Source organism: Lottia gigantea, assembly GCF_000327385.1.
Source record: "Lottia gigantea unplaced genomic scaffold LOTGIsca_72, whole genome shotgun sequence".
Lineage (NCBI taxonomy): Eukaryota > Metazoa > Mollusca > Gastropoda > Lottiidae > Lottia > Lottia gigantea.
This window is the reverse complement of record NW_008710427.1, coordinates 317,609-329,964: the sequence shown is the minus strand read 5'-3', so window position 1 is coordinate 329,964 and position 12,356 is coordinate 317,609. Positions and strand designations below refer to the sequence as shown.

At 29.4% G+C, this 12,356-nt stretch overlaps 2 protein-coding genes across 2 annotated transcripts; one reads left to right on the top strand and one right to left on the bottom strand.

Annotated features, from left to right (window-relative positions):
• Positions 1 to 477: 477 nt before the first annotated feature.
• LOTGIDRAFT_131108 (hypothetical protein) lies at positions 478 to 8,838 on the top strand (the record flags this gene model as incomplete). Its single annotated transcript, XM_009065953.1, has 10 exons — positions 478 to 691; positions 1,881 to 2,190; positions 2,822 to 2,981; positions 4,169 to 4,234; positions 4,869 to 5,036; positions 5,130 to 5,301; positions 7,309 to 7,462; positions 7,816 to 8,002; positions 8,195 to 8,304; positions 8,664 to 8,838. The coding sequence occupies 10 exons, from the start codon at positions 478 to 480 to the stop codon at positions 8,836 to 8,838; spliced, it is 1,716 nt and encodes a 571-aa protein (XP_009064201.1).
• Positions 8,839 to 10,682: 1,844 nt separating this feature from the next.
• On the bottom strand, positions 10,683 to 11,705 carry LOTGIDRAFT_131085 (hypothetical protein; the record flags this gene model as incomplete). The annotated part of the gene is made up of 1 exon (XM_009065952.1): positions 10,683 to 11,705. One exon carries the CDS (start codon positions 11,703 to 11,705, stop codon positions 10,683 to 10,685), a length of 1,023 nt encoding a protein of 340 aa, XP_009064200.1.
• Between the last annotated feature and the right edge of the window lie 651 nt (positions 11,706 to 12,356).

Here is a 12,356-nt window from a genome sequence, read left to right as displayed (position 1 = left end):
ACGGGAGGTGGGGGGGGGGGGGGTGTTATGTCCCCCTGAACCCTAAAAATAGATTAGGCCAACTTTTGGAATAACTTTAGTAACCAGAAAGAAAATACCCATCTGTAATCTAATATCGATAATATCGGTTTTGGAGAGACCTTGTCAGAGAAGGCATAATCTCATTATTCATGTTTGTGATATTGATTTTTTTTTTTTCTAGTTATATTTTTTTTTATCTATTTTGTTCATGCCAGTGCACCTAAATGCGTTTCATTTTCTTATACAAGGCAGAAACCTTCCTGCAGAAATCATTATTTTCCTGAATAGAAATGTTAGTTGTCCGACTCCAAATTAAGGGGGAATAACTAGCTTTGATAAATCGAGTTGTGCCTCTTATCATCATGGCTACCTACATTACTTAAAAATCCATATATTGTTTAACCTTTCAAAAAAAGACACAATTTGTAAAATACGACAAGGATATTTGAACCCAGTATGTCGAGTAATAATACATCCGCTCGAGAAATTCGTCAAAGAAAGTTGCCATTGACCAAAGAGTCAAAAAATACCGAAAATGATAAACAACGAACTAAAAATGAAACTTGTTGGCGTGGCAAAGATGAAAAGGTTGATTCAAAGCACTTGCTGGCACCTGGAAGCTATTGGTTAACAAGAATTATCTTGATAAGATATGTTGGATTTATATATTGTTAGTAAATTTCACATAATAAAAGATTCCCTTTTTTGTCATAAACTTACAAAAGTCTTAAATGAATTTTTGAGTGTCATGTCATTCTTTCATTGGTAAATTGATTACCGATACTAAAGTAGTGTCTATATTTGTGTTTATAAGGATTCAACACAGAATTTCGTCAAAACTTAAAAAAGCACATTTTTTTTTATGTCTTTGAAGTTTCCTCAGATATTCTACAAAATAATTAAAATTTGTTTGTTTTGATTTTCCCTCACTTTGACCCATATTTCACAAGCAAAATATGTCACCTATTTTCATTTACAATGTTTTATCTTTAAATAAGTTGAGAAAAACATGCTTTATGGATGCCCAGTGGTATAATTAACTTCTCTTGGTATTTATCTTTAATAATGTTTCATCATTACTAATGACAATTCCTTCAAAGAAAGTCATTGAAACAACTTTAGAATATGGCTCACATTGTGTTCCATATGAATTTTCTGCTGACACGGAATCCGCTAGTTTATCATGTGACTTCGTTCACTGAACTACATTCTAGCGAGCAACACTTTGAATTCCGATTAGAGCTTGGAATTATAAGGAAATTCGGCCAATAAAAAATTGTGACATTTGGTAAAAACTGAATTCCACCATTTTGTATTTGTCGAAGTATACATTTATAATTTTACCTTGCTTGAAACTACTGAATACATTCTACTAGCTGATATTGTACAGATAACTCATGTTTATTAAAACAAGCAAATGCGGAGGTCACGAGAGATCGCACATGTGAATTATTAATCATTTACAGAGATGCACGAAAAATAGGTTAGCTTGAAATTAGGTTACTTGACTGTATATTTAGATATAAAACGGTTGAGCTTGTCACTTTTGTTTATACATGCGTAGTACAAAAAATTTAAAAGGTTTGGAATTTTGACAGGAAATTGTATTTGACACTAGATTGTTGGGTGTAAGGGTGTAAATTTCAAATGTTTAAATAGCAGTCCTATACCTCAGAGTGTTATGGACATGTTTACTTTTGAAAATACATGTTATAATTATATTCATATGCCCTTGAAAGTTTATTTTGAAATTTGGGGAAATGGTTAAAGAAATTCAATTGAAATTCCATTTTCTTTCTGTTTCAGGTCAGTCAAATTTCTATCAATTTCAGATAAATGAGTTCTTATTTCTATTTCAGTTATAGCATTCCTTGTTGCGTTACATCAGAATAAAGAGTTATTAGGAAGTAATGGTTTGTTACCAGCCAATAAAATGTTAAAAAATGTTCAGCTGAAATCTAATGGTGATAAGTTGAATATGTTCAATAATGTACCTTCTATTTTATGGCTATTTGATTATGATAAACATTTAGATGTTTTACTAGATGCTGTGGCTTATATTGGTGTATTTTTATCATTATTTTTACTGGTATGTGGTGCAGCTAATTGGTTTATCATGGCATGTTTATGGGTTCTGTATCACTCCTTAGTTAATATAGGACAAACATGGTAAGTGACCAATGTTCTATGGCAATAATTCTTCCAAAGCAGGCTTTTTTCAGCTTATAAAAACAATTTCTGTATCTGAATCATTTTGTTGATGATGACAGCCTGAAGATTGCATAGTGTGAATCTGAACAACATGATTCGAGTTCTGTTTTGATATTTCTATCCAAACTATTATACTACCATACCATAAACTGATTGGTTGAAATTGCATAAAGTAGTTTAAAAGACAATGAAATTTTGCAGATTTAATAATCTTAATGAATTAATAAGATTGGCTATTAGTAAATTTACACATTTGTCATGTACAGTATATGCTTATCTGTGTTTTTTTTTTTAATGTTGTATGATCTGAAATTGATGTGGTTTATTCTTTTTAAAGGTACAGCTTTGGTAAGTCTATTTTGATTAGTCTTTTCAATTTTTTAATTTCAATCATGTATGAAAACTTCAACATTAATATTGAACTCTTGAGAAAATTTGTAATAACTTTTAAGTTTATGTAGATATCATTAGGATCTACACTCTTGCAACAATATGTTTCATAGTTATCTGTAGTCACTTGAGCTTAGTTTTACTGTAACTCTGATTCTTTGCTGCTACTTTGCAATACAGATTAGTGTTACTAAAAAAGTTGTTTTTCAGGCTGGGAATCTCAATTATTAGAGACAGGATTTTTAGCAATATTTCTTTGTCCTGTATGGAATTTATCACAATTCCCCAAACATACACCAACGTCAGTAGTTGTAATCTATGGTTATAGATGGTTAATATTTAGAATTATGTTAGGAGCTGTAAGTATTTACTTTATAACTCAAAATAAGTGCAATAAATAAGGAAATATTATGGTATTGTGTCCAACTATAAAAAAAGTTAGTTGTTAAGGTGTTTTTGTTGTCCAAACATATTATTTATATTCTTAATGTGTTTTTATACGCCCACATGAAATGGGGGGCGTATATTGTCGTCACCCTGTTTGTCCGTCCATCCATCCACAATTGCTCGTAAACACTCTACAAGGCACAATTCTTTATTGATTTTGACAAAACGTGGTATGGTTGTTTGTAAACACCCAAGGATGAACCCTATTGAAAATCAGAAAAATTCTTGTTTGTTATGACCCAAGAATGCACCCCATTTGAAATCAAAAAGATAAAAAAATAATTAGTAGGAGTTCATACTCTTCATGAAAACGCATTAAAATTTAGCGTGTAAACACTCAAGAAGGCTAATTCTGGACGGATTTTGACGAAACTTGGGGCGAGTGTTCGTTAACACCCAAGGATAAACCCTATCGGAAATCAGAAAAATTAAATATATTTAATTTGAGTTATTGCCCTTGTTCTTGAAAACACGTTCAATTTTTAGCTTGTAAACACTCCAGAAGGCACAAATCTTGACGGATATCAAAGAAACTGGGTATGAGTGTTAGTAATCACCCAAGGATGAACCCTATTGAAAATCAGAATAATCGAAAAATGATTAGTATGAGTTACTGCCCTTGAAAACACGGTCAATTTTTAGCTCGTAAATGCTCTAGAAGGTTCAATTATTGACAGATTTTGACGAAACTTGGTGTGAGTGTTTGTTGTCACCAAAGGATGAACCCTATGGAAAATCAGAAAAATCAAAAAAAAAATTGTGCCCTTGTTCTTGAAAATGCATTCAATATGTAGCATGTAAACACTCTAGAAGGCCCAATTCTTGACAGATTTTGATGAAACATATATTATTCAGTATCGCCTCAAAAAGTTCAAAAGAAGTATATGTCTGAAGGTTGAATATTTCATACTGGTGATTGTTACTGTACTGCCAAATATTTTTATTTAAAATCAAAGTTGCTAGTGGGCATATGTTACCTTGCGTGGTAAGCTATCTTTCTTATAGGAGTAGGAAAAAATTGAATAATGACATTAAAATTGGTATAAATTGGTTTTGAAAAATACATATTGTCATTATAATTGTATGATTGTATTTTCAGGGATTAATAAAGATCAGAGGTGATCAGTGTTGGAGAGATTTAACTTGTATGAATTACCATTATGAGGTTTGTTGGGTTTTTCTTCCTATTTCATGATTTAATGGTTTAATCTTTCCTTATTTGTTCCAGTCACTTTGTTTCTATCACTTCAGTATATTTAGTTAAATTCTTGGCTAATTTGTATTGTGAATGAAATTATTTCAGAACTTTTCACTATGGTAAAGTTCGATGTAAGCTGTCATCCAATTATTTTTTCAAAACAATAGAATCAGGGAAATTTCACAAAAAAGAATGAAATGAAGATCTTTATTTTGATTTTTTATATCTACTATTGTCTCAGATTTATACGCCCAGATGAAATTGGGGGCTTATATTGTTGTCACCCATGTCTGCCTGTCTGTCTGTTTGTTGATCCGTTCACAATTGCTCGTAAACATTTTAGAAGTTTATTCTTGACTGATTTCGAAGAAACTTGGTATGATTATTTGTAACCACCTGAGGATGAACCCTATTAAAAAGATTTTGACAAAACTTGGTAATGTTATTCAGTATCACCCTAAAAAGTTCAAAAGAAGTGTATGACTGAAGGCTGAATATTTCATACTCGTGATTGTTACTGTACTGTCAAATATTTTTATTTAAAATCAAAGCTGCCAGTGGGCGTATATTACCTTGCCTGGCAAGCTATCTTCTATTTTAGACACAACCAGTACCAAATCCAATGAGTTATTTTATGCATCAATCTCCAGAAATATTTCACCAATTTGAAACTCTATCCAATCATTTTATAGAATTAGTTGCACCATTTTTATTATTTTTAACAAGAAGAATGGTGATTGTTGGAGGGTGTCTGCAAATACTATTTCAGGTATCAATCGTTTTATCTATCTATCATAAATACTTACAGAAATTGTCATGTTTCATTGCATCATTACACAATTTTTTTACTTAATTTTTACAGATTGTTTTAATCATAAGTGGAAATTTAAGCTTTTTAAATTGGTTAACTATTTTACCAAGTTTAGCTTGTTTTGATGATCTTAATTTATCTTGGATGTTTTCAAAATCAACCAAAGAACATGTTATTAATATTGAAATGGAGAAAAGAGTAAAAGGATCTAAGGACAGTTTAGGTATGTTAACATTTACCTCATTAGATTAATATTTTTGCTGTCGACAAACCTAAATGTCATTACTGCAGAAAAGCAAAAATTGATTTCTATCATCTGGCAAAGCAGATATTAAAACAATTATGTCCCTTAAGGTTCTAATAAGACAACTTGAAATTATCCTGCAATGTTAAACTCTTGTTAAAAAAAATTTAATATTAGTTAAAGTTGTATTAATAGTTTTAAATATATTCTAGGGACTTAGTAAAGTATAGTGTATGTTATTAGTTAAAATTGTATTTATAGTTAGTTTAAAATGTAATTTTTATATTTTAGGGTGTTCTAATAGTTTAATATTTATTGTTTTTATACCGCCCACATCTCTCTATGTGGACGTATATTGACGGCACCCCTATCTGTCCATCCGTCCGTCAACATTTGCTTGTAAACGCTCTAAAAACTAGATTTTTTGATGGAATTAAATGAAATTTGGTATGTGTATACATATTCATAAAACGAATTTGAGCTGTTTGCGACCGTTAGAAGCAGAGTTATTGCCCTTGCCCCAAAATCTTGAATATGCTATTACTCACTTAGTTTTCAACCAATTTCAATGAAACTTAAAATGGATGTTATTGGACCTAAATGGAAAGTTTTGACAAAGTTTAGTCTACCTCTGATTAAATTTAAGGCTTTTTCAAGATTAAGGCCTCTTATGTCAGTTTTGAGGAGTTATCGCCCTTTAACCTCTATACAGTAAGTGCTTCTATCAACATCAATTGCTCGTAAATACTCTAAAAACTAGATATTTTGATGAAATCAAATGAAATTTGGTATGTGTATACATATTCATAAAACGAAGATCAAGTTCGAATTTGAGCTATTTTCAACCGCTAGAAGCAGAGTTATTGCCCTTGCCCCAAAATCTTGAATATGCTATTACTCTCTTAGTTTTCAACCAATTTTGATGAAACTTAAAATGGATGTTTCGTTTTTACCATCCGCATAGGTGGTGGTGGGTGTATATGGCTGTGGGCCACTATCTTTTAAGAAAAGTATTTAATATTAGTTTAGGTGTATTAATAGTTTAATATTTATTATTATTTCAGGGTGTTATATAAGAAAAGTATTTAATATTAGTTTAGGTGTATTAATAGTTTAATATTTATTATTATTTCAAGGTGTTATATAAGAAAAGTATTTAATATTAGTTTAGGTGTATTAATAGTTTAATATTTATTATTATTTCAAGGTGTTATATAAGAAAAGTATTTAATATTAGTTTAGGTGTATTAATAGTTTAATATTTATTATTATTTCAGGGTGTTATATAAGAAGAGTATTTAATATTAGTTTTGGTGTATTAATAGTTTAATATTTATTATTATTTCAGGGTGTTATATAAGAAAAGTATTTAATATTAGTTTAGATGTATTAATAGTTTAATATTTATTATTATTTCAGGGTGTTATATAAGAAAGTATTTAATATTAGTTTAGATGTATTAATAGTTTAATATTTATTATTATTTCAGGGTGTTATATAAGAAAAGTATTTAATATTAGTTTAGATGTATTAAATGTTTAATTTTTATTATTATTTCAGGGTTTTATATAAGAAAAGTATGTAATATTAGTTTAGGTGTATTAATAGTTTAATATTTATTATTATTTCAGGGTGTTATATAAGAAAAGTATTTAATATTAGTTTAGGTGTATTAATAGTTTAATATTTATTATTATTTCAGGGTGTTATATAAGAAAAGTATTTAATATTAGTTTAGATGTATTAATAGTTTAATATTTATTATTATTTCAAGGTGTTATATAAGAAAAGTATTTAATATTAGTTTAGGTGTATTAATAGTTTGATATTTATTATTATTTCTGAGTGTTATATAAGAAAAGTATTTAATATTAGTTTAGGTGTATTAATAGTTTAATATTTATTCTTATTTCAAGGTGTTATATAAGAAAAGTATTTAATATTAGTTAAGGTGTATTAATAGTTTAATATTTATTATTATTTCAGGGTGTTATATAAGAAAAGTATTTAATATTAGTTTAGGTGTATTAATAGTGTATCTATCTATACCTGTTGTACAGAATCTCATATCACATAGACAACGTATGAATACATCATTTGAGCCTCTCAGATTAGTTAATACCTATGGTGCCTTTGGAAGGTAAATCAGATTTTATTTCAAGAACAAGCATTTAGATTAGTATTCCTCGCTTTAGTGTTAAACATTTCAATGCTGTGATGTTCAATTGAATGCATTTGCATTTAGAATATATTTTTAACAACATACTGTTGAAAAGTTTAGATGACTGTTGATCAACTTACATCTTAATAGGTATCTAAATAAGCTAGAAAAAATATATCAAACAACCCTTATTAATTGTCTGGACCCTAGACCAAGAGGCAACATACAATAGATTTCCATATCTTACCATAGTAGTTACACTTTTCATTCAATATCGTTATTCATTTTTACAAAGATGAAAGATGTTTTAACATAAGAATTTTTATTGACAGTGTAACTAAGAAAAGAATTGAAGTTATATTTGAGGGAACATCAAGTTCAGACCCATATTCACCGAGTGCTGAATGGAGAGAATATGATTTTAAATGTAAACCAGGAAATATAACAAGAAGACCCTGTTTAATTTCCCCTTATCATTATCGTTTAGATTGGTTGTTATGGTTTGTACCATTTCATAAGGTATGTTCATTCTGTATTAATAGACAACCTTAAAGTTTCTAATACATAACATCTATATTGATGCAAAGTATTCAACAATTGTTAAATGTAACAAGAAACTAGAAAGGTTTTTTTTTGGAACAAGAAAAAAACACATAAACTCTGCCAAAGATTAGTTTAAGTTTTTTTTTTTTTTTTTTTTAAATTTTCTAGAATTTTCAGTATAACCCATGGATAGTTCATTTAGTGGTAAAGTTATTGGCAAATGATAAAGATACATTAAATTTAATAGATTATAATCCTTTCCCCGATAAACCACCAAAGTAAGTTATATTTTCTTTTCTTCATAAATATCTTCATTTATACCTTATAATTTCGGATTGAATTTACAAATCATTGAGATTGATCATTGAAAAAAGTTATTTGATATTTAACCACTACATCTGTTTGTATGAACCACATCTCTCTATATATACGACATCTCTCTTTATGAACCACATCTCTCTGTATACATCACATGCATCTCTCTGTGTGTATGGTGTATATTGACAACTCCCATGTCAGCCTCTTTGTATTTTGTGTAAATGGAATCAGTGGATTCAGTCAGACAATAGGCCACATTTGATCATAATTTACACACCAAAACCATTTTAGATGAAAAACCAATTTTCTTTTGTTACAGTTTTATAAGAATAGAAAATTACAGATATAAATTTGTTAAAATTGGAAGTCTGGAAGCTAAAGCTGGAAAATGGTGGAGAAGAAAACATACAGGAAGCTATTTACAACCCATTTCTTTACATTCTGTCAAAGATTTTATGAAAAATATGGATTGGAAAATGCCTGATGGTAAATGAATAACATTGAAACAATATAATACTTATGTAAGATTTTGTCATTTTAGAGTTAAAGCCCTCTTTAAAATATCAAAATTTTTGAGTAAGCCAATTTTCACTATATTATTTCCAACCCAACAGAATAAGATAGTGGACCACAGCCATATACGCCCACCACGGCATGCGGATGGTAAATATTCAAGATTTTGGGGCAAGGGCAATAACTCTGCTTCTAACGGTCGAAAATAGCTCAAATTCGAACTTGATCTTTGTTTTATGAATATGTATACACATACCGAATTTCATTTGATTCCATCAAAACATATAGTTTTTAGAGCGTTTACAAGCAAATGTTGAAGGACGGACGGACAGTGGTGCCGACAAAATACGTCCACATAGAGAGATGTGGGCGTATAATAAAAATAATAAATTTTAAAAAAGCGTATGTGAATACTATAGACTAAAAAAATTTCATCTGATTTTAATAATACATTTTATGTTAAATGTGGCATGTTAATGCAATAGAGGCGACAGTTTATGTCTGAATTTTATTAAATTTTGTGACTAAAATAAAAAACGTCTTCGAAAAGTTAGATTTTTGGTACAATTTGACACAGATTAGTAACCTACCTTGATAAACTGAAATTGTATCAGGAAAGTGGGCATATATTACTCCTCAACCATTTGTTTATGATACAGTGGACTTTGACATGATTAAACGCGGTATATAATTTTTCTGACAGATATAGTGGTGTCTATTTAATAAAATTTGACCTTCAAGAATATGATAATTTCTTAACCAATCGAACACTGAGGGTTATACACCATACCATAAGATGTGTAGGAGATATAGAAATATGAGGTATCTGATCACTCCATAACAGCTGCTTCACAGGTTACCCTGTGATAAGTAACTTTATCAAATGGCCAGTAGAGCAGCCACTACAAATACAGGAGTAACTATCTATCACAACACAACACTTGATTTATTAATTAATAATAACACAAAAAATTGATAATAAAATGTTTATATGTATTTTCATGATGATATGATAATCCCTGATATAATATCTTGAATATAAAAATTAAATATATAATCCTATACCTCATAATACATCAATAATAAATATATAAATACGTCTTTTATTAATTTTGAACAAGAACAATGTCCTATGTTCCATTTATTGACCCTTTATTGCTTGCACATGCAATATTGACTAGAAAGATTTTGATTAGAGTATAATTTTAATCAAATTTTGAACATTTTTATTCACCCACATGTAGTCGTATATTGTCGTCGCCCCTGTCCGTTCGTCAGTCTACAATTGGCTTGTGAACGCAACAGAGACTACAGTTTTTATCAGCCTTGATATACTGAAAATGTATCAAGAAAGTGCACGGCAACCATTTGTTTCGTAGTTAAAAATACATCAAAATTGGCATGTGAAGACTTGCTTTTGAGTGGATTGTGAAGAAACTTGGTACATTTTTGAGTTGTTGCCCTTGACTTCAAATTTAGCTTGTGACACAATAGAGAGCACAATTTTGATGGGCTTTTAAAGAAACTTGATATGATCATAATATATGGATGAGAGCTCATATGAGTTAAATTACAACAAATTTTTGATCAACACTAATAATTATAACACTGATGGCGAATGCAGTGTTGAATTAGTGATTTATAAACTGGTTAAAATTCAGTATTAACCACTTGTTACCTAGACAAGAGAAAAAAAAAACTAACCTTACAATAATTCAATCAAATACATAACAGATATTCAGACATAATCAACTACAAAATAAACTTGTGGATGATGAAAGCAAGCTTTTGTGGAAACCCTTTGGGCTTTGGACAAAGTAGGACATCATAGAATAGAATCTAGATTGACACTATAACGTAAGGAAGAGTAAATACCAATATGTTGAAATAAATTAGGTTGTACCATTAATGCTGTAAGCCTATTTTTACGACGAATATCATCTAATAATGAGTCTTTTCCATATCCATTTTTACATCTTGCTTTACTCATTTTGTTTATCACTAGGTTTGCACCATACTGTGTATAAAGCATAGCTGGTGTACAACAAGAAGGAGTTGGAGTAACTAGGTAAAATTCTTTGGATAGTCTTCGTAATTCTAATAAATGTTGTCTACTGATACACATGGCAACTAGACTTGCATATAATATACATAATATCCATAAATAACTCACTTTCAAATGCTTCTTTTTTACAAAATAGAGATAGACTTTACATAGTAATGTTCCAAAAAATAAACTTACACTTAAAAGTTCAGGCACCCGTTCTATTTCATAACTACAAAAACCCAAAACATATGGAACGTGGTAAAATTTGATAAACGTTACATTCCTTTTTGGTATCCATGGATTGGAAAACTTATTTTCAATTCGCTTAGTTATAACATCTTCTAACACTGAAAACAGATCAGCATGTGGATAAGCATCATCTTCTATTAAAAATACATAACTAACATTTCTGTGCAGTGTTTCATTCATACAGTAAACATAGTCCTGTTTTTCCTTCTCAAATTTACCATCTGAAACATACGTTTTAGTTGTATATCTTTGAAATGTTGTAAACCTTTTCACAAGAGGCTTGATTTCATCAAAAGTATCTGGATCATTATGCACATTGCATAGAAATATTGCATATGATTTGAGTGTATTTTGAGTTTTTAGTAAAGATAATAGTTTACCAACAACTTGAGATAAATATTTCGGTCTATAGGTATCCTCTATTTTATGTCTGTTTCTTGGTACTGATATGATAGTTAATGCAATGTCTACATTTGATAAAACTGGCTTAATTTCAGTATTATTGATGATATTTTCACTTTCAATAATCCTTTTATTGTTTTCCTTTATCATTTTTTGTTTGGCAAACTCTTTGTTTTTGGATTTGATATAGAATACAGAATGTTGAAGGAATGTTGTACATACTACTAACAGTACCATCAATGTCACTGAATATAACACAAGAAAAAACTTCACATCTTTGTTTCGGAGCAATTTGCGAATTCCTCGTAATAGTCTGGAAGACTTTGTGGAAAGTGACATACTTGATTTTGTATTTGGAAGACAAAGTTTACAGTATCTGTATGTATTTACATATTTTTATTCATCAAACTCAAATATCATCATCGGCCGTTTCAAAGGATATCTAAACACACATTCCAACTTGAATCGAAATTTCCACTGTTCCACAGATACATTTCATTGCCATTTTTGATCAACTTCATGTATCTAAAAATAAAAGACACAAGTTATAATTAAGAAGCTATTGTACCTTTATCAAAGTAATTGAATTTTACAGTATTGTTGTATGATATGGAATATCAGTTTCAAAACAGTAGGTATTTTATCAACGCAAAGTCATTCTAACAGTATTGTTAGTAAAAGCTGATATTTTGAGTAAAAAAAACTTAAAGATTGGTTTCCCTATTTTTTTTAGTGTCAAATTAAGCAAACTATTTATTTAATTGAAGTTTCCAATGAATTATCATGTATTCTTAATCATAT